Source organism: Dama dama, chromosome 12 (assembly GCF_033118175.1).
Source record: "Dama dama isolate Ldn47 chromosome 12, ASM3311817v1, whole genome shotgun sequence".
Taxonomy (NCBI): Eukaryota; Metazoa; Chordata; class Mammalia; order Artiodactyla; family Cervidae; genus Dama; species Dama dama.
Window position 1 is genome coordinate 29391370 of NC_083692.1, and position 27597 is coordinate 29418966.

The 27597-nt window shown below is 37.1% G+C and overlaps 1 protein-coding gene across 1 annotated transcript; it reads right to left on the bottom strand.

Moving 5' to 3' along the window:
- Positions 1-372: 372 nt before the first annotated feature.
- Positions 373-26186, bottom strand: SNAPC1 (small nuclear RNA activating complex polypeptide 1). The gene is made up of 10 exons (XM_061156924.1): positions 25992-26186; positions 23023-23182; positions 22719-22859; positions 21639-21743; positions 16973-17131; positions 15366-15434; positions 14549-14611; positions 10930-11074; positions 3665-3763; positions 373-1021 (listed from the first exon to the last, which is right to left on the bottom strand). The coding sequence occupies exons 1-10, from the start codon at positions 26117-26119 to the stop codon at positions 975-977; spliced, it is 1116 nt and encodes a 371-aa protein (XP_061012907.1). The 5' UTR covers positions 26120-26186; the 3' UTR covers positions 373-974.
- Between the last annotated feature and the right edge of the window lie 1411 nt (positions 26187-27597).

The window sequence follows — 27597 nt, forward strand, 5'->3', positions numbered from 1 at the left end:
TCAATTATCAGAAAAATCTGAAATCAGCCAAGGGAAACAATTCTGTTTCACAGCTAACATTATAGCACAGATTCTAATAAGAAATTTTTACCTGGGCTAGCATTAGTTATTTTCCCTCACAGGGCATTTACAGAATTCCTGAACATACCACATGGGAAAACAACACAGAGTATAATCAACTTTAAGACAGGCTGAGCCAGCCACATGATATGCAGGTGGTCTGCTACTGGCAGCAATTCAAACAGTATGGCTGAAGCAATCTCCATCTAAATCTCTCAAATGAGAAATTAACAGAGAGGCACATTCACAAAGCTACAGAATTTTTTTGTGAGTACCAACTTTCTGTACCACAAACATGTTCTGAAATATATATTACCACTCTTAAAGGTTTTATTAGAAATAATCAGTATTTAAATGTTGTACCCAGTGTATTGACTAGTCATACGCATAAATAGACACAGATATATCTACACATACATAAACATGCATGTATACATACTGACATGTTAGGCCAAAGGGAGCTTTAAAACAAGCACCAAAGGATACTTAATTGATTACAGAAGTAAAAACTGAGCTTTCTATCAATCATATAAGTTACTGACCATATAAGTCTCAAATATTAAAAAAATAAAGCAAATTAAGGCAAAAACTTTAGTGCACTTTACAACATAATATATACAATAGTTAATATACATCATAAACAAATCTGTTACCAAACTGTAGATATAAAATAACTAACTATTTACATGTGAGTAAGTGAGTAGGTCAAAGTCGCCCAGTCGTGTCCGACTCTTTGCGACCCCATGACTATACAGTCCATGGAATTCTCCAGGCCAGAATACTAGAGTGGGCAGCCTTTCCCTTCTCCAGGGGATCTTCCCAACCCAGGGATCAAACCCAGGTCTCCCGCTTTGCAGGTGGATTCTTTACCAGATGAGCTACCAGGAAAGTCCAAGGATACTGGAGTGGAAAGCCTAGCTTTTTGTTCTCTGTCTTCTTTTCCTCTTGGGTGCAGTGAACTCTAAAGACAAAAAATTAGGGCGTCTGTCAGATCTAAAAAAGAATAATACTTAATTGATAACACACATTTAAACTAAATAGGTTGGTATAACAGTAAGAACACCTTCACAACAAAGATACAAGAAATCTTAAACCTGACACATACATGATTTTTTCCCTTCAAAATGACATTGCAGTTGTAGACTTACTAATGTAGATCCCAATCATCCTAAATGCTACTTGATAATAAGCTACTCGGAGGGTGTTTCCTATGGGTATGCCCTTCGTATAGTTAGCATGGGCCCAGCATGCCAGATCGGAACAGCATCTGGGCCAGTGCTAACAGAAAGTGACTGAGATGTCAACTGCTTTCCAACTGACATCTTAGTCACTTTCTGTTAGCACTGGCCCAAAACACTAGCACCATCATCTTTCTGGCTACCATGGCACATGCCATGACCAATACCCAACTTAAGTCTCCATCCAGAAATAGTCGAGAGCCTAAAGTCACTGATTATTAGAAACAAAGCAAATAACAGAAGATATAAAACATGAAAATTATGGAAGACATAGAAGGAAGAAATATTCCCCATCAATGAAAACTAAAAGAAGATGACAGAAAAAGGAATGAGAAAAGACAAAGACAAAATTAAGAAGAAAAAGAAAACAGATTCCTGGAAGTCAGGTCAAGAGTATACAGAGCGAGTCTGAGACCTGGTGGAGACCTCCTTAAAAAGATGACAATGGTAAAATGCCTAATGTGCTCAAGTGTTTCAAGGGGAAGGTTTATACATCGAGCAATAGTCTGAGGATAAATTAGTGATAAGTACATAAAGAAACAAATTAATAAGGCAAAAAAATTATTAACTCTCTAAGGCCAACAATAAATGCTCAGATTAAGGGAGAATCACAGATTATGTTAGATGGCCCTGCTGCTAATAATGTTTCATAAGTGCTGAATACTCACGTAACTAAAATAATTACTATACTTGGAGGGTGGGGGATAGGAAGTATCATGTGTTTGGGTTGGGAGGTGAAGAATATATAAAATTATTATACTGTAACATCTTTGCATGGTGACAGAGGTAACCAGATATATATATATATATATATATGTATCTCTCACAGTGATCGCTTTGTAGTGTACAGAAATATCCATTATGTTGTGCACCTGTTACATTAAGGAGAACTAAATCCTCACCCTCCTCAGGGTGGAAAGTCAACAGATAATTCATAGAACTGAAATATGAATAAGTGACAATATAAACATGCTATTTAGAAACATGGATGTCAATACCAAAATAATTATGAAAGAGTTAAAAGTGATTGTCTCAGGGAATAAGAAATGGGAGTCAGAGTCAGAAGTCCATGGTTTCTTATAATCAGTATTATAAACTCTGGGAAGACCCAGAGGGATCAGATGGGGAGGGAGGCGGGAGGGGGGATCGGGATGGGAAACACATGTAAATAAAAAAATAGAAAAATTGTTAATTGGTAAATTATATGCTTATGTATTTAATAAAAACCAAATTTTTAAAACTCACACGCTGATAGATTTTAGAATGACTCGCCAGGTAGCCATGAAAGTGTACATGTGTTTGTTTACTTGCAATACAAGCCACTAGACAAAACTAGAAAGCAACTATAGTCTGAAACTATACAGGACTATACAGGATTATAAAGAACTGTGTTGTGCTGACACTAGCAAATCACAGAGGCACTCAGACTGCTGAAGGAACAAATACTCTCTTGTCTTTGTCTTCTGTATGATTCCACAGCACCCTGTCCCTTTACCATAATGTACTGGGTCGTTTTTTTTTTCCCCACTAAGCCATAAGGTTCTCTGGGGCTTAGACTGATCTGATTCATTAAATCATAACTTAGGCCCACTATGAGCCACTCACTGTGCTCAGATCTATTCACTGTGATCAAAATAAAACAGTTCTTAAAACTCTTGCACTATATATCTTTATATTCCCATACCTAGCTAACCACTTTAAACATAATAGGTACTCAATAAATGTTTGCTGAATGAATACAGCACCAAAATGGAAAAATCATTAGGCAGATTCTTGATATGTATTATATTCATTATCACTGATGGATTACCAAATATCAAGCCTAGCCAGCTAAATATGACTTACTCTCTATGTTACTGTAATTATTATTATAGTTATTTAAACTATTGTTTAATAAATATTATAAATTATGAAAACCATAGCAACACAAAAAGGTACAGGCATTTTAACTCACATTGTGCAATTTACCACTGAGTTACAATCATCATCTCATAGGTAAAAATTTTACATTTACTAGAATTTGAAATGAGAAATTTTTAGCAATAAAATATTTTTTAAAAAGTTATATCCAGTAACTCACTTTGTGAACTTTGCCTTTTGTTAGGGATACATTTCAGAAACCCTCATGATTACAGATATTCACTTACTAATAACGATGTATTCCCTCTCCTTCACTGACCACTGACCGCTGCCGCTCCATATACATTCATTTACTGGATTATCACTTACTTTTAAGTGTCAGGATTAATGGTAAAATTCTCCAGTGTACCAAAGATAAAAACATCACAGGAACACACAGTTGTCACGCTCTTCTGGGTTCTAAACCTTGAAGCTCTACCAGGAGTTTGACAAACTTTCATTTGTACCTGTTTCACTAAAACTTTCATTCTCCTCATCCTCTTCTGTAACCACAGGCATACTCAGACTTAAAGATTTATCTTCCTTATGTAGATTCTGCATGTCACCTGGAAAGAGTTAAACAAGTAATTTTATATGAAAACAAAGAATGTTAATCTTTGACAAAAATTTTACACAAATTATGACAATACTATAATTGCACATATTAGGTGTTTAAACTAAAAGCTAAAATTGTAATGGTGAACAGAAATATGCATTTTAAAATACATGTCATTTTTTAAAGTATTCATATATTTATACCTATGTTTTGAAAATAGCCTCTAATTCTTCCATTAAAGAAAACAGAGGAAAAGGGAAGAAACAAAATTAGCCAAACACTGATACAGGATTCAATCCTTATCACACACAGCATGGGTTATATCTGCACACACCATGGAATGATCATGTGTTACTTCAAGTCAATCACACATGTAATTCTAAAGTTATCAGTCTTTTGCTTTTAAGACTGATATGGACTTAATGACAAATATTCTATATCGGTTGCTGAACACCAGAATGCTGTCCAAGAACCATTATTAAATAAAACAACCTGAAAATAAGGCAATTCTCACATACACAAGCACACACACAAAATCTGTTCCTTTTAGGATCATTATTCACTAATCTAACAAACAACTGTAAGATCACATTACAGTGAAGGAAAATGTGCACAAACTTCAGAAACACAGTTAAGATTGGAGATTTTCTATAGCAACCTTCTGTTGCCTGAAGAAATATCCTCATCATATTATCAAATGCCACTGTCCTAACAGGTCTCATTCAGCATATCATTTTCTGGTCATGGCAACCCCTTGACACAGTCACTCTTTATTTCTTATGCTTCCTGATTCTTCTCCACAACACTTATTCCACCTGTTATCTGTAGTAATTTGTCTCTTTATAGCCTGCCTCTTCCCAATAGAATGTAAACTTCACAAGGACAGACTTTGGTTTATTTAAGTTGATGTATCCCCAGCACTTAGAAAAGTGCCTGGCATAGAGGAGGGCCTCAATGAACCGTGAATAATCAAATATAGATTCAAGTATTTTATAACACAGTATTTCACAGAGTATATGTGTTACTAAGTACCTGCCAGTACAGAAAGCAACAAATTCAATGAAAACGAGTTTAAGCTTTCTGCTCTGAACACACATATGCTGGCATCTTAATGGGATGCAGATTTTATGGAACGAAGAGATTGCTCTAGATGAAGTTAACTGTAGCAAAAAGCTTCCATTTTAAACACAATTCAAACCAAGATTATAATCAGTACAATCTATCCCGAATTACTAATACTCTTCTTAACAATCTTGCGCCATGTCCATCCATATCAACTATTCATGATTTTTTCAAACCCACATTTATAACCTAAGAGAATCTGTGCAACAATGTCAAGGGAAGGAGTTCTGAGTTTAAAACTGTCAGCTATGCAAGAAAACCTTCATCTAGTCACATGATGATTAATTACATTTTAGATATCATTTCTACATTAAATGAATAAAAAAGAAAGGCAATGTTCTCCAAAAGCTCTTAAAAACAAAATAAAATGCTTCATCCAGTTATGCAGCTAGGAACCAAGAAGTGAACACACAAAAATTCAGGATGTTTATCTCAGAGTCAACATATTAAATAAAAGCTATAAAAGCTCACGATATGTTCCTCAGCCCTTTATCCAAAACCTAATTATTTTACATAAAACTGAAACGAACGGCCAACCTGCTTCTTAAAACCCACTAGTTAAAGCAGCAGCAAAAGGGCAAAAACCTGCTACATTTGCACAGAGAACATAAAGACACCTACCACACAAATGTGACAGAAAAAACAAGGACAGTCCTGCATCACGAAGCCACAGTATAATGATCAAGATATCTGATAGAATTACTATATTACAAAATCCAGTAAAAAGAATATGCTCATGATGAAAACCCTGAATCATAAAGCAAAAACGAAATTATGTTCAGGATACACTGTTGAAGAAAATAGGGAAGCATAAAATACATGTAAAAATGATAAGTGCACATTGCAGAAAACAAGAACCACATACAGAAGCATGTAGTATGCTTTAGAAAGATATCAACCAGAATAATTAACTGTTTAAAAAGCAAATTTTGCCATTTAAATCATTAACCTCAGTTATCCACAAAACTAACTTCCTAGAGGGTGTCAGGTTGATAGTTCTCCTCTGTTCCAAGCTCATCACCTGGGATGCAATTATAAGTCACAGATTATTGCTCCATCTCAACACATATGATTACAGGACATGCAGCTAGAATACGATAATTACTTAAGTGCAGGTCTAATCGGAGCTCCAGAGCCACATTTCCAGTTACCTGAGAGATAGCAATAATGGCAGTTAAGGACTCAGGCTTCAATTCAAGCAGACTGCCACTCAAGTCTCAGCTCTAAATATTAGTTAGGTGACCTTGGATGTGGGAAAAAAGTTCAGCAGAAAATGAGTGTTACACTGCTATATTTAAAATTGATAACCAACAAAAACCTACTGTATAGCACATGGAACTCTGCTCAATTTTATGTGCCAGGCTGGATGGGAGGTGGAGTTTGGGGGAGAATGGATACATGTGTATGTATGGCTGAGTCCCTTCACCGTTCACCTGAAACCACCACAACACTGTTGGTTGGCTATACCCCAATACAAAATGGTTTTGGTGTTAAAAAAAAATTAATTAAAATTTTTAAAAAATTAAAAAGAAAGAGTGTTACATAAGTAATAGCTGTTATCTTCACCATCATGTACACCATTACTATTAACTGATGTTCTTCCAGAAGGCTGCATGTTGTGTTCTAGGAATGGTGAACAGGTGTAGCTAAAGCTGAAATAATACAAATGTGGGTAAATCCAATCAATATACATGAGCACCTATTTATGTACTAGACACCCTTTACAAGAATTGAGCCTGGAAAGACAGATTGCGGCAAATTCTCCCCCCAAATTAAACTGTCATCCTGTGATCCTTACTCTGTTAAAGTCACCGACATTCCCCCAGTCGCTGAGGCTGTAAGCGTCCCAGTCTCACCTTTCTCCACCAGCCTCTGTATGTGGTTACCTGTAGACAGCTACTGGCTCTCCTGTCAGTCAGTCTTCCTGTCTAATCCCTACAACCACCAGGCCAGGTCCTCATTACCCCTCAACAGCCTCTTACTTAGAGCTCCTACTTTCAGTATGTTCCCACCTAACTACCATACTGCTCCCAGACTGATCTTCTTCAAAGAAAAGTGGTCATACCACTTGCTTGCTCAGCAGTCTCACAAGACTCCCTTCTGCCTACTAAATGAAGTCCAAATTTCTTGGTTCCACACTTCAGGCCTGGTCACAATCCAGTTCTCAATATATCTTTCTATATTAACAGTAACTCTTCAATACAGCCGTCACAGTCCACATAAAATGGAACCTTCGTATCCTGTACTTCCAACCACCTTGCCTTTTTGCATGTCCATCTTGTCTTAGTTTAAGCAATTATTTTACATTTGTTTGCTATTTATTTTTTTTTTTTTTTGCTTTTTAATCTTTGGATTTTTCCTGATTACTAAACATGGTTATCCTCTAAAAGTCAAACATTATGGAAATTTATGGACTTAGAAATTTCCATGATCCCATCCCTGAGAATTAACCTCTGTTATATGCATCTAGTTTTCTTCAAAGATATATATATAAAACTTCTGTCTGCATTTTTTTTTATTATAGTTTACTTACAATGTAGTTTCTAGTGTACAAAAAAGTGATTTAGTTTATACATGTGTATGTGTGTGTGTGTGTGTGTGTGTAGTGTTGTTGCTCAGTCATGTCCAACTCCTTGCGATCCCATGGACTACACAGCCTACTTGCCTTCTCTGTCCATGGAATTCTCTAGACAAGAATACTGGAGTAGGTAGCCATTCCATTTTCTAGGGGGTCTTCCTGACCCAGGCATCAAACCCGAGTCTCCTACATTGCAGGCAGATTCTTTACCAACTGAGCCATCAGGGAAGCCTTGATTACTTGATTACGCATATTACTCTTTTTCAAGTCCTTTTCTATTATAGTTTACTATAAGATATTGAATATGCTTTCCTGTGCTATACAGTAGGACCTTGTTGTTTATCTATTTTATATTATAGTATCTTTGTGTCTACCTATGTATTTATTAACAAATGAATCATACTCTTCTTTAAAAAAACATTTTCACTAAGCAATGTATCAATATATTTTGGACATATTTTCATGTCAGTATACAGAAAACTTTCTCCAGCTTTTTAGGAACAGCAAAATATTCTTTATATGGACAAAAATTTTATGTACCCAATTTTTCAATGTTATACATTTGAGTTGTTAACAGTTTTTGCCATTTCAAATAATCCTGCAATGAATGTCCTCTGTGTTTTTGTCACCTGGACAAATCCCTAGAAATCAAACATACTTTTCTACTTTAATGAACTTTTTGATTAAAGAGGATCTTTTTAGTAAGTACTTGAATCTTTATTAAGGTGAAGAATAACAAATTACCTCTGCTTCAACGTATTTACAATACCTTCTGAGCTACAAAGCTGGGGTTAGCTGGAATAGTTGAGTTATAATTAAAGATCTTAATTCAGATCACATTTTATTGTGTGGGTTCTCATGGGTTAAATCCTCCCTAATACACCTAGGTAAATTCAATAACAAATCTCAGCCATCTTTAAAAGTTAATTTCAGAGTTTATGAAAATGTTTCAGGTAACTACATTAAGTAAAAAAAAATATGGCTAGTGAAGGAAGTGATCTTTCACAAATTACATGTGTCAAATGCTTCAGATGAAAAGGAATTTTCATTTAATTTCTTCCCTAGCTTACATCTGGCTCCTTCTTTGCTCTTCAGCTGCATAAAAAAACTGTTTTCCTGAAAGGAAAGAATATTATGTTTTGCCACTGATCTATCTATCTCTTCCCACTTTTCTGGGTCTGAAGCTGCTGTCTCTAATAAAACTGCCATCTCACTGTGCTTCCCAGAAGCTAGTGCGGGAGAAATCTTGAATAGCTTATGTACAAAACTGTTCTTAAATTTTATTTTGGTGATATTTCAGTGAGATCTATTAGGTATGTATCCTAAAGCTTAATTTGCTTAAAATGGACTCTCCTTTGGTGTGGTCTCTTTGGAGGCTGATTGAGAGAAAGAAAAACCAAGAAACTAATTGTTTTGATCTGAAAATTGATGTGTCTTTCTGAAATAAAGAAGCATTCTCTCCGCGCTCCCCCCCCCCCAAAAAAAATTGTTTTCCCGATGTTTAAGAAAGTAGCTTGAACTCTCTGCTGCACTTAAATGAAATAAGATCAACTATTAATAAAAACTGCCTGTGTAGGCTTCTAAAACTTAAGTATCTTTGCTGACACCTTACAAAAAGCAACCAAATCTACCAAAAGTTAATTTTTTAAGTATAATCAAACGAATCCATCTTTACCCCACGTCCTCTGCTTTGATTTGAATTAATACATAATAAAATTCACCATTTTTAAGGTAGTACAGATCTAGGAGTTTAGATAAATGCAGTCATGCAAGCACCACTGCAATCAAACTACAGAACAGATCATCACACCAAAAATTTGCTTCGTGCCCTTCTGCAGTTATCACTTCTCTCCACCCCCAGTTCCAAGGAATCAACAATTGTTTTTATGCCCCTGTAGATTCACCTTTTCCAGAATATCTTATAAATGGGGCCATATTGTATACAGCTTTTCTTGTGTCTCATTTCTTTCACTTAGCACAGTACACTGAGATTTATCTGTGTTATTAGATGTATCAATAGTTCTTTTATTCCTGAGTAGTATTCAACCGTATGGTATATCACATTTACATAATGTCCAGCTGAAAACATTTAGGCTGATTGCAATCTTTTGTAATTTGAATGAAACTGCTATAAACTTACATATACAAATTTTTGTGTGAATGTAAGTTTTCATTTCTCTTGGGTAAATATCAAGGAGTGGGACTGCTGTGTTATATGGTCAGTATATGTTTAACTTTATGAGAAACTGCCAGTCTTCCAGAGTGACTATACCATTCTGAATTCCCACAAAAAATGTATGAAACTTCCACTTAGCTCTAAAATATTTACTATCTGGCCCTTTACAGAAAGTCTCTTGACTCCCAACAGCTAGAGAATATTTTTTAAAATCAAGAATGGATGCTAGATTTAATCAAATGTTTTCTTGGGTAACTATTAAAATGAATTCACATTTTCCCCTTTAACCTATTTATACAGCAAATCACATTGATAGATTCCTAACTGCACCATCCCTGCATCATAAAATGAATTTATACAATCAAGCTGTTCTATATCTGAGATTCTTCTGATACATATAACTTAGAATTTTTTCATTAATACTTATGAGACTGGCCTAACAGCTTTCTTCACAATACATGCTAGCCCTGTAAAGAAAATTAAAAAAAAAATTATCCTTCGGAAGTATTTCTTAATTATCCTTAACAAATGTAGTATCTTCGCCTCTGAATTCTCAAAGCACTTCATGCATTAATTGATGGAACTTATCGTATCTGGACTATATTAAAGGTACTGAACTTAAATTCTCCCTCTACTATCTCAATATAGGAAAAAAACATGCTAAAAGGCTGTTAACATATCTTCATATACTGCTGCAGTGGCTTTCTGTGTGCTGCTTCTATTAGGCACTAAATATTTAGTGTGTTTCTTAATACTTTTCTCCCCTTGAGCCTGCTAATGAGATTCCAACTTTATGTATGGTGAATATATTTGTGCAGTGCTTAAATTAAACTACTTGAGTACATATTCATGTTTTTAAAAACTGAACAGCAAAGGTAACTTTATAAACTATTTCAAAAGAAAAGCAGGTACAGCTTAGTTAATACAGCTAATGGAAAATATGGTTTATAGAATGTGCTACTTATAATAACTTATTGTACATGTAAGTTTGATTCACACACAAAAATTACTAATGAAGTATAATATGGATAATTCTAAACTGATTCTATAACCATATCACTTTTGGACAAGTTATTTCATCTGTATGGGCCTAAATTTTATCATCTATGAAATGACCCAATTTTATGACTTCTAGGGTCCCTTTCAGTAGTAAGATTCCAAGAATCTAAGAAAATTTATTTTTAATATTAATCTCACAAGGTTCTTAAACAAGTATCTAATGCTTTTTAATAAAGAAAACATGGTGAGGGAAGATAGTACGTAAGTCCCATTTCCCCTTTTTAAGGTTCTCAAAAGGTACCTCTGTCTCTGGAAGACACTTTCCTTCCTGCTGGTTTCAACGTTTGTTTGTTTCTTCTTTTCCTAGTTGTTTTGGTTTGTACTTGGCTGGATTCAGAATCAGAAAAGTCAACTTTGACCTGACGGTGCCTTCTTGACTTTGATGCCTAAATAGTTGGAAATCTAATTAATTACAATAAATCACAAAATGAATCCAACAATACATCATTTAGGGAATGGCAAAACATTATTGCATGGCAAATAGAAGGGGAAAAGGGGGAAGGAGTGACAGACTCCCTCTTCTTGGGCCCCAAAACCACTGCAGACAGTGCTGCAGCCACGAGATCAGAGGACGACTGCTTCCTGGCAGGGAAGTGATGACAGACCTAGCAGTGTGCTGAAAAGCAGAGACATTACTCTGCCAACACAGGTCCACTTAGTCAAGGCTACGGTCTTCCCAGTGGTCATGTATGGTTGTGAGAGCTGGACCATAAAGAAGGCAGAACACCAAAGAATTGATGTCTTTGAACTGTGGTACTGGAGAAGACTCCTGAGAATCCCCTGGACAGCAAGGAGATCAAATCAGTCAATCTTAAGGGAGATCAACTCTGAATATTCACCAGAAGGACTGATGATGAAGCTGAAGCTCCAGTCCTTTGGTCATCTGATGTGAACAGACGACTCATTGGAAAAGTCCCTGATGCTGGGAAATATTGAGGGCAGAAGGAGAAGAGGGCGTCAGAGGATGAGATGGCTGGAGGGCATCACCAATACAATGAACATGAACTTGGGCAAACTCTAGGAGATGGTGAGGGACAGGGAAGCTTGAGGTGCTGCAGTCCATGTGGTTGCAAAGAGTAGGACATGACTGGGCAACTGAACAACAGGTCACTTAGGGAATGACAAAACAGATAGACAAAGATGAGGAAAGATTTACAGAAAGACTTGTCATAGTCAAGTCTTTACCATGATACTTGCTTGCTTAATATTTGTCACAGGTGTATATACCCTTTTATCTTTATAACAGGAAGAGGTCCCTGCAGCTGTCATCATCATCTATTCAAACTGGGTTAAAACTTCCTTATTGGGTTAAATTGTTGTAGATGCATGGTTGGAAGTGGAGGTAAAAAGGACAAGTATATTTTTCCCAGCTAACAACCTATTCTCCTTTTCTTCTAAAAACATTTTACTTTCCTTTGTTAGCACCATGTATTTCAAGGGAAACTACTTTATGTCTGAGTCTCCATATGGTCATGTGGTCCCAATCTAGTCAAAATGAGCTTCACATCCCCAAGGCCACCAGGGTATGGGCGTGTGATCTGCCATCACTGATATAACTCAATTTTTGAAATCTGTTTAACTATTAGAAAGGAAAATTCTCCCTTTCCACTGAACTGAAAGCTGGGAAGGCTGGAGTTGTCACAAATACCACTTGAAGATAGTGAAAGCAATGTAAGAGATGAGAAACAGAGGTAGAGTCCCAGGACTTTTTAGTTGTATCAGTCAATAAATTCCCTTACTTGCTTAAGCAGAGCCCTAACTAACACAGTTTTCAGTCAATGTCATCTATGTGGTACATGTATTATCAACAGTTTAAAAGCTACCTTGCACTATATGTTAATTGTACCTCAGTAATTAAAAAAAATCACAACCATGCAATGACACGTTCTTATAAAAATTTAAGGGGATTATAATTAATATTTTTTAAAGTATTTCATAATATCTTAAGAAATTAAACAACTAGCCTATATAATATGGAAATAGTTCTGGTTTAAAAGAATTTGGGATAATTAAGTTATTGTCCTGATGCTTTCATTCAAAACTGCAGTAAAGCAAATTGATAACACTTGACTAATCTATAGTCACTTTCACTTTTTTCATTTATTCCCTTTTATTTCAACAACCAGAGAATTATAGTAGTTTCCCACAGAATAAAGACACTTTCAGATTCATGAAAAAAACCCAGGGAAAAAATCCCAGAAAAAAATATGAGATAAAGCACATAAGTTTACTGGTGCTCCTTCCTGAAACCCCACTAAAATTAGAGGAGAGGAATAAAAATGAATGAACTCACAAAATGGAGATAATAGGAAACAACACAGCTGTAAACAAAACAACAACCTTCTGGAGGTGGAAAAGTGATGGCTGACTTAGGATGAAGAAAGGTGAACAAGGAAAGCTGGTCCAAGTGGATCAGGAACTGGGGTCATTAAAAAATGTGCAGCTATGTGAACAATCTACAGAAGGAATAGTATCCCATTTTCTAGCCTCAAAGCTGAAGAACTGACCTCTTCCTGTACAAAACAGGTGAGCTCTCTAGAGAGGCTAAGCCAGAGCAGTTGAAGGCTTTTGACCGTAATAGAAAAGCTAAGGAAAGGATGAAGCCTCTTACTGGAAGCAGGGGTGTTGAATGAAGTCTTTGGAAGGAATGAATGGTGATCTTGTCAGTGGATTCTCTGTAGGCACCCGAAACACTGCCAGCTGGGCTTATTTACTACTTTCCTCCCCCAGCTTGCTCTCTGATAAAAATGGCTAGATCTAAGAAAAACATGGAAGCTAAAAGGCTGTATCTCTGTATGGTGGTTTAGTCACTAAGTTGTGTCTGACTCGTGTGACCCCATGGATTGTAACCCACCAGGCTCCTCTGTCCATGGGGCTTTCCAGGCAAGAATACTGGAGTGGGTTGCCATTTCCTTCTCCAGGGGATCTTTCTGACCCAGGGACTGAATCCAGGTCTCCTGCACTTGCAGCAGGCAGTTTCTTTACTGACTGAGCTACCGGGGTATCTCTATATGACCACTCTTAAATATGATTTCAAGATCTTCAAACATTTGCAAAAAGTCACTAAAATGAAAGACAGAGAACAGAATAAACAAAAATAAGAACTCTGGAGGAAAAGGAAGACACTTCAAAAAACTGTAATTAACATCCTCAAACAGATAAACATATTGCACCCAGGGGGACAAAAAATAAGAGATCCACTTTTGAATTAATAACAGATTCAGAGAAAAGAAAAAAAATCTTAGTAATGAAAAAATGTCAGCAGAAATTTTTAAAATCCATTATAATAGTTCAGAAGATAAAGAAAGCTCTCTGAAAATAGATAAAAACAAAGAAGAAGAAAATAAAAGTTCCAGAAAAAGAGCAAAACTGCAGCAAACAATTCGATCAGAGAAGCATTTATAGAAAAATCCCTCAGAACTGAAGGCTATCAGATCAAAAGGACGTCAATCCTAAGAGCCCAGGGCACTGGTGGAAAAAAAGACCTACACCAAAGTACATTATCATGAAAATCCAGAGCTCTGGGGATAAAGATAAAATTCTAAAACCTTTCATAATTAGAAATACTAGAAGCTGGAAGACTATTAGTAAAGAACAATGGCATCAAAATTCCAGGTAAATACCAGGAAAAAAAAAACTAGAAGAGAAAAAGGTGAAAAAGAAGAGAAAAGGCTGCCTTTTGAGATCAGAAGTCCAGGGGCAGGAAGTGGTGGAGTGGGACTGCTGAACTGTATAAGCTAAACAGTATTATTAGATTTTTAAAACTATGCAGAGGTGTTACTCTGATGAAAAAATAAAAAATGTTGATTAAAAGAGCATCAAGTAAATTTCTAAATTACCTTATTAAATAAATAACTTACCTGAGCAACAACTGAAAAGGCCTTTGATTTTATTTTCGCTAATGATTCTGCCCTTTCACATCTCTGGAAGTAAAAACAACCCGGAATGGGAAAAAGTTAAAACACACAAACATTAAGTAAAATCACGAATAATTAAGTTTGTTTTTTTTTTTTAATCAGAAATAAGACAGAATCAGATTCAAGACAGAAGGTAGGGTAAAAGAAACTAACATTTATTGGACACATATTAAGTAAAGACACATAGACATGCATCACTTTCTAACAGGGGCCATGATAACAACCCCATGGCTACTGATTGTTTTCATTCAAGATTTAAAAAGGATAAGAATGAAAGGCCTGAGCCCTGGTGACTATGCCACTCCCTCTTCATCTGCCTAGGCCCAAAGATGGCTCTCTGCCTCATCCACTAAGACGGACGAGAACCTTGAAGGCAGAAAGCAGTAAAGAGTAGCTTAAGCTGCACGCTTGGTGGAAGACTGACAAGCAGGGAGAAAAAGACAGCATTACAACAGTCCTCCCCTGGCCCTGCAAGGACTGAGGGCGCCTTCCGCCAACACCCGTCCCCTCTCTTGCTGAAGATGGTGAACATTCTCAGGCCCAGTCTATACCTCATGTGGTCTTTCACAAGGTTTCCAGTAAAGAACAGACTAGCTCTTCACAGAACCCATCTTACAGAATTTTCTAATGTATGTATTAACATTATAATATTGACCACAGCGTGTTATGGTCAATACACAGAATCATAGCCACACAGAAAATGAAAAGAAGCTAACCAAACCTTTGCCCCAGAAGCAATCATATAATGAATTTTTCTGACCTCTGATTGTTGTGAATTTCTCTCACTCTTTTCTTCTCCACCTTTAACTTTCAGTTTTAAGGGTGGATTCTAAAAGATAAAGTAAGTTATATTTACACATTTACAATTCAAACCAACTAAAAATTAACTGAAAATTTTTTTCAGAACAATGGAAATCATTTACTTAATTACTGAAAAACTAAAAGAATATTTCATAAGTATTGAAGCATGGCTCACCACCAGACATTAAGGTCATGGTTAGGTTTCATTAGAATTACAAAATCAATAAAAGTAAATCCTAACTAATGAAAGATAATATGCAGATTTATGTGGTCGTGAGAAAACTGGTTTATTCTCCTTTTCTTCAGGTTTTCAAAGGTCTTAGTCATGATCATTAAAATAAGTTAAGACAGTGCTACAAAAGATGTTTACGTAAGTGCCTAGGTCATCTGTGCAACCCAGCTGTAGCACTTAAAGTAGTCAAACATTCTAAAATGTGCTCTCATTAAAATAAATGTCCACAGAGGAAGCAAATTATTTCCTCCTTCCCAAGGCTGTCATCTCATCACTTTCCTTGTTCATCTTTTATAAAAATTGAGTTTTGAGCCATTATCCATTATATAAGTCAAAAAGTAGCAACAAATCTCTCTGATATATAACACATAATGATGAAAGATAACACATAAAAATGCCTTTCTAGCATTTGTGAGGACCTTAACACATTATTAAACACAGAGTAAGTAATAAGAAATTACTTTTTTCTTTTATCTTTTTCCTAGAAGTATTTAGTAAAATTAGATGGAGTAGTGGTTTCAAAGGGAAATTTAGCAAGGCTGGCCTTCAGGTTTCCAGAGTTAAGTTTCTCTAGCTGAAAAGACTAACATGGAATATGGGCAACTCTAGCATCAGCATTTGGGTCAGAAAACTAAATGGAAGATTTGCACTGATGAGATCTGTAAACAGTTAAACCAAGGCAGGTAGAGCATTGGTGAAGAGAGAGCATGCGCTCTGCCACAATCGGAGAAGCCACCATGATGTCTAGCTGTCCGCTGCCATGCAGCAAAGCGGGACTGGTATAGCCAAACCTCTCACCTTTAAGAGAAGTCAGATGTCTGGAACCTTAAGACCAAAAATATTTAAATGTTGGTAATTAGTTCAAGTTTTTAAAACATTAGGAACAGTGCTATGCAAAGGGAAAAGAAAAAGTTATGTGTAGGATTTGGCTTAAAGACGGCCTGTGTGCAACCTCCAGAGAATGCTAAATTCTAAAGATTGTACTAAATCCATGGTAAACCAAGATTATTTATTTCCCTATAATTATTTATTTCCCTATAATTAACACACTACATAGTGTGTACATATATATTAAATGGCTATTATTTAACTATATGTTATATAGTTGCAATTATAATTATATAATAATATATTATGACACATAAAACCCATTTGTAAGGTTAAATAACATCACCTAGCTACTAACTGGTAAAGCTGAAACTAAAGAAGTTAGGCCCTCCAGATCTTCGTTTCACAGGAGGTAGCCACTAAACGAGGCTGCCGCTCAACACCCTCACCCATGTCCAGCCAGTCATGGATGACGCAAATGCAAAGGTGATGTATCAGTTACAAACCTTTCTGTCTTTGTGCCACTGCTGATGCTCCAAAACTATGTTCTTGATATTGTCAAAAAAATCATCTTTTATCAAGTTGAGGGATTTTTCCGGATTGGATTTGTCAGCTGAAATTACATGTTTCATTCTCTGATAATGGTCATGAACGTTCATCATTTCCTACAAGTGAAAAGATGAGTCCTTTAATTCAGTTTTCGAGGAGAAATGCACCAACACAAATAAAATAAAATCACCTTCCAAAGTGACAGAGTTGAGAAGGAATAACTTATTACTGTATATTTAAAATAATATTAACTATGCAAACCAGTACATTATTAATGAAAAGTCTGCTTTCCAGAAATATGGAATTACGGAATTCAACTCAATAAACTTTAATAAATATACAACATATGGAGAGATGAAGGGGAAAGTCTAATATAGGATTGCGTTCCTGGATGTAACAAAACTTATTTGTAGTATAGCATATCTTTAAATATTACTCCTAATAATTAAGATCACATTTTTATTTCATATTGTCACATAAAGGATATTTACACAATCCTTTATATTCAGCTGGGAATTCCTATCTCATGACTCTCACCCAATCCTCCGGAGATGTGCTGATTTCAGAAATTTCAAAGCTCTTGTGTCTATCTCCATAAGCTTCTTCATTACTTCAGTGATAAGATTCAAGATTAAATGAAATAGTGATTTATGACACCATTTGAGGCATAAGTATTAGTTAGATCTTCCTACTCAAGAAACCTCCAGACAAATGGGCAGGTCTACAGGGTAAACAGGAAGACAGCCTATGGCAGGCAGACAAGAATCACATAAAACCAACACTGACATTCAGCTCCAAGACCAGCAGAGAACTATCCCTCACTGATTGTTACCACGTCCTCTGAGTCACCCCCAAGTTAGGCTAGTCAATGCATTTCTAGGAGATTTTGATGGACTTGATCAACATCTGTTCAAGGAATTCAAAACTGCTGAGGAGTGCTGAGTGCTTACACATGCAGGATCTTCAATGGGGAACAGTGTCCTGACGTGGGGAGCCCCTAACACTTTACATGGCACACTGTGTTGTATTCCCACTATTTTACATGCACTACAATACAGGACAAGGACAACGAGCTTGGGGCCTGGGACCTGTCACTTGTTAGATTGTGACCTTGAACAAATCCCTCAGTCACAGTCACGTTCCACGTTTGGACAAACACAATGCAGATGTATTAAGTGAGCTTATACAAGTGGAAGTATTCTGTAAATGTAAAACATTATACAAAATCAAAGGATTAAGAAATAAAAGGTAGTGTAGGGCTTTGGAGCTTTACACACTTGGACATTCAAATCCAGTGTCTGTACCTTATGCTATACAAATTACTTAACATCTCTGAGTCTCAGTTTCCTTGCTTTTAAAACTGGGAAAACACTATCTCCTCTGCAGGACTATTATGATAATTAGTGAAATAACATACAAAAAACCTTCAGCATAGTTCCTGACACACAGTGAATACTCAACATGTAATGCCATTATTATAATTTTATAAATGAAAAAAATAGATTCAAAAGTGAAATGACTTGCTAAAGGGCATATTTAAGTAACCGAGTTGGAATTAATCAGATCCTTTAAAAAATTGTAATTATGTATGGTGATGGATGTTAACTAAACTTACTGTGGTGATTATTTGACAATACATATAAATATTGAATCATTATGTTATATACCTGAAACTAAGACAATATTATATATCAATTATACCTGAATTTTTTAAAAAAATCAGCTACTTTGATTCAATCTTCTATTCTCTTGTTTTATTAAACCTCCTTAATCACAAAAGATAACTGAGAGGCAGAATCACAATCAGAATTCAAATATGCTGACATGAAGACTTAAGAGCATTTGCAGGAGGAGAAGGAAAACAGAAAAGTAATCAATTTAGGGATTATCAGTGAAAATGAGGAATAGGCTATGAAGATCCCCTGGAGAAGGAAATGGCAGCCCACTCCAGTACTCTTGCCTGGAAAATCCATGGACGGAGGAGCCTGGTTGGCTACAGTCCATGGGGTCACAAAGAGTCGGACACGACTGAGCAACGACAAGCGACGACAAGAACAGGAAAAATACAGCCAACACAAGTACAGAAGGAAAAGGCCTTCAAAGCAGATCTGTGGCAAGCCAAAAATGCTAGATAAAGTCAGGATGGCTTCACACAGACTTCTCCATTCCTAGAAGCTTCCACGAAAAGGCATTTCATAGCCTGGCCCTTCTGACCCTCCTCTCCAATCACAAAAGAATATGGCTTTACGCATCACCCCAGCTCTGTTCTCTAAAACCTCCCATTATCTGCTTGCTCACATATACAATTATTTAACAGAGGAACCTTTAATTAAAGAGCTTCAAATGAATAATAAAAATGTTTAAGAAGGCATATTGAAAAAAATTAAGGCTCTACCACCAAATTAGTCAACAATCAAAAATTACAACCAACTGGGTTCAAATCATCTTTTTTTCATTAAGAGAATACTAATAAGAACAACATCCTGCTGTTCAAAAACCCCCTCTGGCTCTCTCTTTATAATTCACATCAGTACTCCTTGGCAAATCCTTTCTGGCATCCCCACATCTTTCATTCTTCATGCTACTCCAAACTTCCTCCCTCTCTTAAAGTTAAGGCTATTGGGTCTGTTTGCTTTCTGCTTCTCTTCTTCACAATTATGAGTCCATTTCCACTTCCTTCCCTCAGGTTTCCAAGGAAGAAGTGCCTTCTCCAGCTCAAAGGAATCTCTCCACCCGGCTCTTGGTCACCAACCCACCACCTCTTCCACAGAAGGGACCTCATAGCTTCTTTTCTACACAAAATCTCCTTCTAATAGCTCCTTACCCCAAACCTAAGTATATACTCTAATTTTCTCCAATCTCTAAAACTTTTCAATGATTCCCCTCTCCCCAAAAGATAAAACATAAATTCCCTCTATTATGCAAAGTTTTTTTTCCTATCTTTATTTTTATACATGACCTTCTCCCACTTCTTTCCTGCTCATCTGCTAGAGGGCAAAGATCTTAATTTTTGTCATACTTCACTAGACATCTGCAAATGATACCTTTCCAACCCCAGTCCCAGCTCAGACAAGGTCTTTGCTGTCCAACAGGCACTGCTACAGAAGCTTAGTCAATTGCTTCCTAACTTAATGTCTCCGTGCCTCAGTTTCCTCAACTTTTAATCAGGGATAAAACATCTTCTGTAAAAAAAGAAAAAAATAATAACTAAAATTTGTTTAAAGCACCTGTTTTGCAGGGATGTTGTTGAGGAGTAAAATATTAATAATATACACAAAACATCTTGTATCGCTCCTGCACTACACCATGTTGTCTTTAGATACTCAGTAAATAATTTCCTTCTGTGTAATTCTTAACATTCTAGGTACATGAACACCTTTGTCAATCTGAGGATAGACTACCTCATCCTCACCAAGTGTCCTTACATATGAAAAATTTACATACAATTTAGAGGGGGAAAAGGATCCATGGACCTTCTCAAGGCTATCCATGGACCCCTGATTAACAATTCTTGGTCAAAACGGAAGTCGGTATACAGAGCAGACCCAGAGTGCTTTGAAAAATCAATCAACCTGACAGTTGAAGCTATGAGAACATGGTAGCATCTGGGACACAGAGAAACAGTTGAGCAAATCAAAGATCTGATCCCCTTCTCACTCCTTATATAGGAAAAGACTGAATAGGGTTGAGGGGAGAAGTAGTAACATTTACTAAGCATCTACTATGTGCCAGAGGCCACACTCAGCACTCTTCAGGAATAATCTGGTCTCAACTCTTACAAGTGGATGAAATAAGGGTTGCAATCATAATACTAAAGAGGAGGAAACTAAGGCTCAAAGAAATGAAAAAACACAAGTCCCCCACCTGCTCACACTCACTCTACACACTTTCTATGTACACAGGAATCTATTCTTTAGAAAACAGGAACGGATCACTAATTAGAAGGCTGCAGCCCTTTAGTGGGGTTTTGTTTTAACCTCGGGGCAACTTTCCCACTCAGGTAAAACTCTCTTTAACTATTTATCAATGCAAAGGATTTTCCTGAATACTGCACATCTCAAAATACTGAAATACATTAGATTGAAAAGCTGTTTTAAGACTGTAACTCTTATCTATTATTCTTGACTTCAAATTTTTATCAAAATAAACTATTTTCAATAGTGGGTTTTTACTCAAGCATTGTAAAAGGGAACTTTGGAAATGAACATATATTGTTTAAAAAAAATAAAGTCACTAAATTCTTGTTTTATAATAGTGGGTTTTTACTCAAGCATTGTAAAAAGGAACTTAGGAAATGAACATATATTGTTAAAAAAAAAATAAAGTCACTAAATTCTTGTTTTATAATATATCTAAAGTCAAATACAAATGGTAGTTTCAATATTTGAACCCCAATATCCTTAGTCCAAGTCCAGTCTTTTACATCTATTTCTCACTCTTTCAAAATTTATTCCATAAATTTTGATATATTTAGGGTAAACTATTCCTGACACTTGAGAGAAGGTAATAGCATTCTAAGATTAGAAAAATTTTCAGTATCCAGTAGATGAAGGTATAAACTCAATATATAGTTAACAACAAAACAGTTTTTTAAAAATTTTAAGAACATAAAAGCAAATTTACCTCTAATACATCAGAAGTGATAAGTTTCATTACACGATCATTTGGGTCCTTAAATTCTTCAGTAATTTCAGTTCGTTGCATTTTTTTCTTCATTCTGTATGACAACTAAATAATAATGTCTTTTAAAATAGATGCTTTAAAAGATATATTTTAAGTACTATAAGTAAGCCAGCAATAAAAATCATGTATAAGTAAATATGGGCCAAAAAACAAAAAGAAAAACCAGCTCTAAGTATGTATTTACTAAATAAGTATGTACATACTTACTCTGAAAAAATGTATTTTTCAAAGACTGTTAAACAACTTTTGAAATAACCCTTAAGATCCCAGGCCACATGCTTATAAATTCAGAGAAGTTACACGATTTGTCAACTGACAGAACTAGAACCTTTTGATTAAAATGCTCTTTCAATCTAGCATCTGAAAGTGTCACAAGACTGAAGAAATATATATTAGTGGAAGTTTCAACTTTTCACTAACTGGCATTAAAATCCCTCAGTTCTCTTCAGTAGCCCCTCTGATGTCTGAATAAAGGCATAAGCAAATGCAGATACCCATCTAACTTCTTCTTCTAACCATCTACTTAATGGACAATACTCAGAAATTTTGCATTATTAGGAGAGACTGAATTTTGCTTTCACAAAAAAGTAATCAGAAAGCATTTTTTTCCTTTTTCCTTTTTTTGGCCATGACACACAGCTTGTAGGACCTTAGTTTCCTGACCAGGGAATGAACCCAGGCCCTCAGCAGTAATAGCCTGGAGTCCTAACCACCGATCACCAGGGAATTGCCCATATTTTTTTTTCCTATTTTAAGAAATCTTTTTTCTTTTCTTTTTTTGCCATACCACATCACATGTCGGGATCTTAGTTCCCTGACCAAGACCTGGGATTGAACACAAGCGCCCTGAATTGGAAGCATAGAGTCTTAACCACTGGACCACCAGGGAAGTCCAAGAAGCCTCTTCTCAAGTATTGGGAATGATATAATACTCTTTCCACTTTCTGGAGACTGAGGCACTTTGCGGACAATGAGGCAGAATTTCTCATTTTGAAAAACAATCTCTTTCAGATAACACACCAATTTGGGCATTGCTGTAAAGTGAAATGCTCTGTCTAGTCGTAGTCTCCTGAAAATATAAGCTGCATCAAAATGTTGTGCATTTATCAAATCTTGCTGAAATTTTAAAATTTCATCCCAATCCTTCAGGGCAACTCTAATCTGCAAACAAGAGAAATAAAAAAATTATTAATAAATGCAAATCTTTTTTCACAAATGTATTATAATTTTGAAACACTGGCATTTCTCTTTAAAATCAGTTGGCTATGAAAATATTGCACCTGTTTCATATTTCTGCTGGAGGAAAACAACTCACAAATGTTACCTTTTGTTTTGGTTGACACAGTTGCGTGTTATATAATCCATATAGCAGATACAAAGCACCAACTCTGATCTGGAAGGTGTATGGAGGTAAAAAATACCGCCAAGCCGAAGTCAAAGCTTCTTTTGTAAACGTGTTCTTTTCTAAATTTCTCATTCTACCACTAGAAAACAAAGAGAACCTATATTATGATTGTGAAAAAAAATAACAGAAGAGGTTTATACTTGTTTAAATAGCAGCTGCTAGAAAGCAGATGGGCATTCCACACCTGATCCTTTCATGATTCAAGGATAAAGACCTAATTTTCTGCTGTGCTTCTTATACTGAGGCCCGAGGTACTCTTGATGCACCTTCCAAAAGCATCAACTTTACTGCTGAATTGGGAGCAAAAGGAGTAGGATTACAACTAACTACTGGTTTAAGAATTTTAAATATGTAATATACTAAAATAACCACGGTAATGTTACAGAATAAAATACAAAGATCAGGTTCATTTTGACAAAGCGGTTGACCTAGAGGGTATTATGCTAAGTGAAATAAGTCAGACAAAGACAAGTTCTGCATAATCTCACTACGTGTCAAATCTAAAAAACAAAGAAACAAAACAGAAACACAGAAACAGAGAGCAAGATGATGGATGTCAGAGGGGAAGAGGGTAGATGGATGGGCAAAATAGGTGAAGGGGATTAAAAGATACAAACTTCCAGTTACAAAACAAGTAAGTCACTGGATATAATATACAGCATAAGGCATAAAACCAATAAAAATAATACTTCAATAATTTTGTATGGTGACAGATGGTTACTGAACTTGTGGTTGATCACCTGTAATGCATTTGACTGTGGAATCACTACACTGCACATCTGAAACTAACATGCTGTAACTCAACTATCAGTCAGTCAGTTCAGTCTCTCAGTCATGTCCGATTCTTTGTGACCTCATGGACTGCAGCATGTCAGGCTTCCCTGTCCATCACCAACTCCCAGAGCTTGCTCAAGCTCATGTCCATCGAGTTGGTGATGCCACCCAACCATCTCATCCTCTGTCATCCCCTTCTCCTCCTGCCTTCAATCTTTCCCAGCATCAGGGTCTTTTCCAATGAGTCAGTTTTTTGCATCAGGTGGCTAAAGTATTGGAGTTTCAGTTTCAGCATCAGCCCTTCCAATGAACATTCAGGACTGATTTCCTTTAGGATGGACTGGTTGGATCTCCTTGCAGTCCAAGGGACTCTCAAGTCTTCTCCAACACCACAGTTCAAAGGCATCAACTCAACTCAACTATACTTCAATTAAAAAATATATGTGCATATTAATATATAATGGTGATTTTTCCCCAGTAGCCTCAGGGGGTCCTAATCTGTTCTTGAGACATTTGGGTGAAAAAGTTGGAGAACCACAGCACAATGTAACCCTCCTCCCCCTCCTCCTCCCAATTCTGCAGGAAAAAAGTTCACCAATGTAAACAGCAGGGTAACAAAGGAGACCCCACTATATTCCAAAGCCTGGGCCCTCTAAGTAATGAATATACTACAAGAATGAAAAATACCTATTACAGTACTGGCAACCAAAGCAATTTCTAAAGAAAATCCACCACTCCTTAAATAATCTCTACTTGTTTTCTCATTTTAGTTCCTTCTTCATTAAATTAAAAGATGGGGCAACCATAGCAAAATTTTTCTAAACCACTTTTCCCAAGAGGGATACAGAGAAAAAGATCACGGGTTTCAGAAACAGTAAGACATACTGGTTTCAGTACCTGCTGTACCACCTACTAGTTGTGTGATCATGGAAAAATTATTTAACCTTTTTAAATCTCAATTTCCTCATCTATAAAACAAGGATAATTACTGATCTCAGAGTTGTTCTATGGATTACATACAGCTATAAATGCATAACATTTAGCACCAGTAAAAAAAAAAAAAAAAAAAACGAGTTCCTCTCCTTTCATTAACTGTACAACAAACGGTTCTCCATTCTCCATCCCCTGCAATGGACAAACTATACAGGTACTTATTTTACATCAACAAGGAGAAAAAAGAGAATGTTCACATTTTATTCAGCAGAACATAAGAGTTATAATCACAAGGACACATTTATTTTATTAATTTAGCATTTTAAGTATTATGCTAATGGATACTAGATCCATACAGTCACTGTCCTCAAAGAGCTAAGTCTAGTGGAAAGAAAATTTAAAATAGTAATAACGAATATTTCTTGAGCACTTAAGAGTGCACTTATTATCACAATCAGTAGAGGACTCTGACCACATTCAGGAAGTGTGGCTCCATAATCCATGCTTCTCACCACTACACTATACTGCCTTCTGAACTACACAGTTAAAATGTGATTAAGTCAAGAGGTAAAGGCAATTGGGGTAAAGGTCCAGACTGAGGAAACCCATGTAGAGAGCCATGGAGTGGGCTGGTAGATGAAGCTGCAACGCTGGGCAAAGGCCAGTCACGAAGGGTCTTGCCAACCTTGTTAGGGAATCTGAGCTGTACTCAGAGGCAACGGAAACCATTTAAGGGTGGTATGAAAGGCCGTGACATGATCAAATCTGCACTTTACAACGTCAGAGGTTGTATGAAAAATGAAGTCAATCATGCGGGGTTTTGTCTTTGCTTGTGTGTTTGTTTTTAAACATGGAGTTGTAAGAAAACAAAACTAGAGGGAGGGCACACGACGGTAATCTAGGTCAGGATGAAGTAATGGAGGTAGAAGAGTGGAGAAGGGCGGCGAGGTAGAGCTATACATATCTGGGAGGATGCCGCAAAATGGATGGAGGAAACCGAAGCCAACGAAACCGCCCAGGGAAAACGCGGAGCCAAGCACAGATGACGGCCCAGGAGAGACGAAGGCAGTGTTCAGACTGCCACTTTGCTCAGCCCTTCCCAGGTCCCGCAAAGCGAAAGGGATGGAAGAAACTTGTTACGCCGCCCCTGAACAGAGAGAGGCGGGACAAGAAACACCCACCAGAAGATGGTTCCGAACTTCATACTTCTCCAGAGCTCGGTGAAGTCCTCGAAGCGCACGCTGTCCATCTCCTGGAAGCGGCTGAGCAGGGCCTCACAGTCGTCCTTCAAGCCTGCAGGAGCCCCCATGTCTGCAAAGCAAACACGCCACGCGCGGGGAGGCTGCCGGCGGTAGCCGAGGAAACGAGGCTCTGAGCCCCACCCACTACGACCTGACGCACACGCCCTCCGTGACGCGTTTCCGGCCGCTTCAACTCCACCTCCAGCCGGATCTACCGAGGCTTTCGCGTTGTTTTCTGCGCCTGCGCAATCGTTTGCCTCAGGCGCTCAGATCTCTTAGAGAAGTGAGGTGGGTGCGATTAATTTCAGTAAATAAGTTTACTCCTCAGGGGACCTGTGAGCCAAAGAAGGATTTTAGGTCTGTATTATACCTTATACCAATCATTATTACACTTACCATCTCTCCCCTTTAAAGTGATCCTAAGGTGACAAGTCAACTTTTACACCTAAGGAGGAACATCTCCCAACCTCAAGCGACTGCCTCGTGGAAATAGGATCCAAAGAGGGTTTACTGAGAAGTAGACTGGACTTCAGAGGCGGGCATGGCAACCCACTCCAGTATTCTTACCTGGAGAATCCCATGGACAGAGGAGCCTGGCGGGCTATAATCCACAGGGTCGCAGAATCAGACAGGACTGAAGTGACTTGAGCACACACCCACGCAGACTGGACTTCCTCTCGTAGGCTATCATACCTGTGCTTAACGTGTGGCTCTCTGGTAGCCTTAACACCCTTCACTCTTGAGAAGTTCTTGTAAATATCCCCACCACCACCACCACCACGGTCTAGCACATTACTTAGCAAAAAGTACTGTATCTGATTTTGTTGTGTTCCATCGCTAAGTCGTATCTTTTTTTGACCCCGTGGACTGCATTACTGCCAGGCTTCCCTGTCCTTTATTATATCCCAGAGTTTGCTGAAACTCATGTCCATTGAGTTAGTGATGCCATCCAACCATCTCATCCTCTGTCGACCCGCCCCCCTCCCCCCGCGCCCCACTCCCCCGCTTCTCTTCCATCTTTCCCAGCATCAGAGTCTTTTCCAATGAGTCAGCTCTTGGAGTCTGGTGGCCAAAGTATTGGAGCTTCTGCTTCAGCATCAGGCCTTCCAATGACTATTCAAGAGTTGATTTCTTTTAGGATTAACTGGTTTGATCTCCTTGGTGTCCAAGGGACTCTCTAGCGTCTTCACCAGCACCATGGCTGAATCCGTCAGGAGCTGGCTATCAAGTAATATTTTGTACTTTTCACTATTTCTGTGATTGCAAATCATGCTACTCTTATTCTTTTGGAGAGTTATCCTAAAAGTATAAGGGCTCTCTGTAACTTTTCTTATCATTCATCTTTTTTTTTAAGTTATGTAATATGTCTGAATAAGACGAATAGCAGGAATGTGAACACCTGTGTACCTTCTACATGTATAGGAACTGGAACGTGACCAACACCTTTCACAGAAATCTCTGATTCCTCCTCTAAACTATTCTCCTGCCTCTGCCATTACTTTAATAACAACTACCTTATTTTGTTTCTCATTCTCTTGTAAATATT

Coding starts and splice junctions, on each gene's coding strand:
- SNAPC1 (XM_061156924.1), bottom strand. CDS start 26,119: ATGGGGGCTCCTGCAGGCTTGAAGGACGACTGTGAGGCCCTGCTCAGC. Junction 21,744..22,718: donor TTACAGCAATGCCCAAATTG/GTGTGTTATCTG, acceptor ATTATTATTTAG/TTGTCATACAGAATGAAGAA. Junction 14,612..15,365: donor GAAATTCACAACAATCAGAG/GTCAGAAAAATT, acceptor TTTTACTTCCAG/AGATGTGAAAGGGCAGAATC.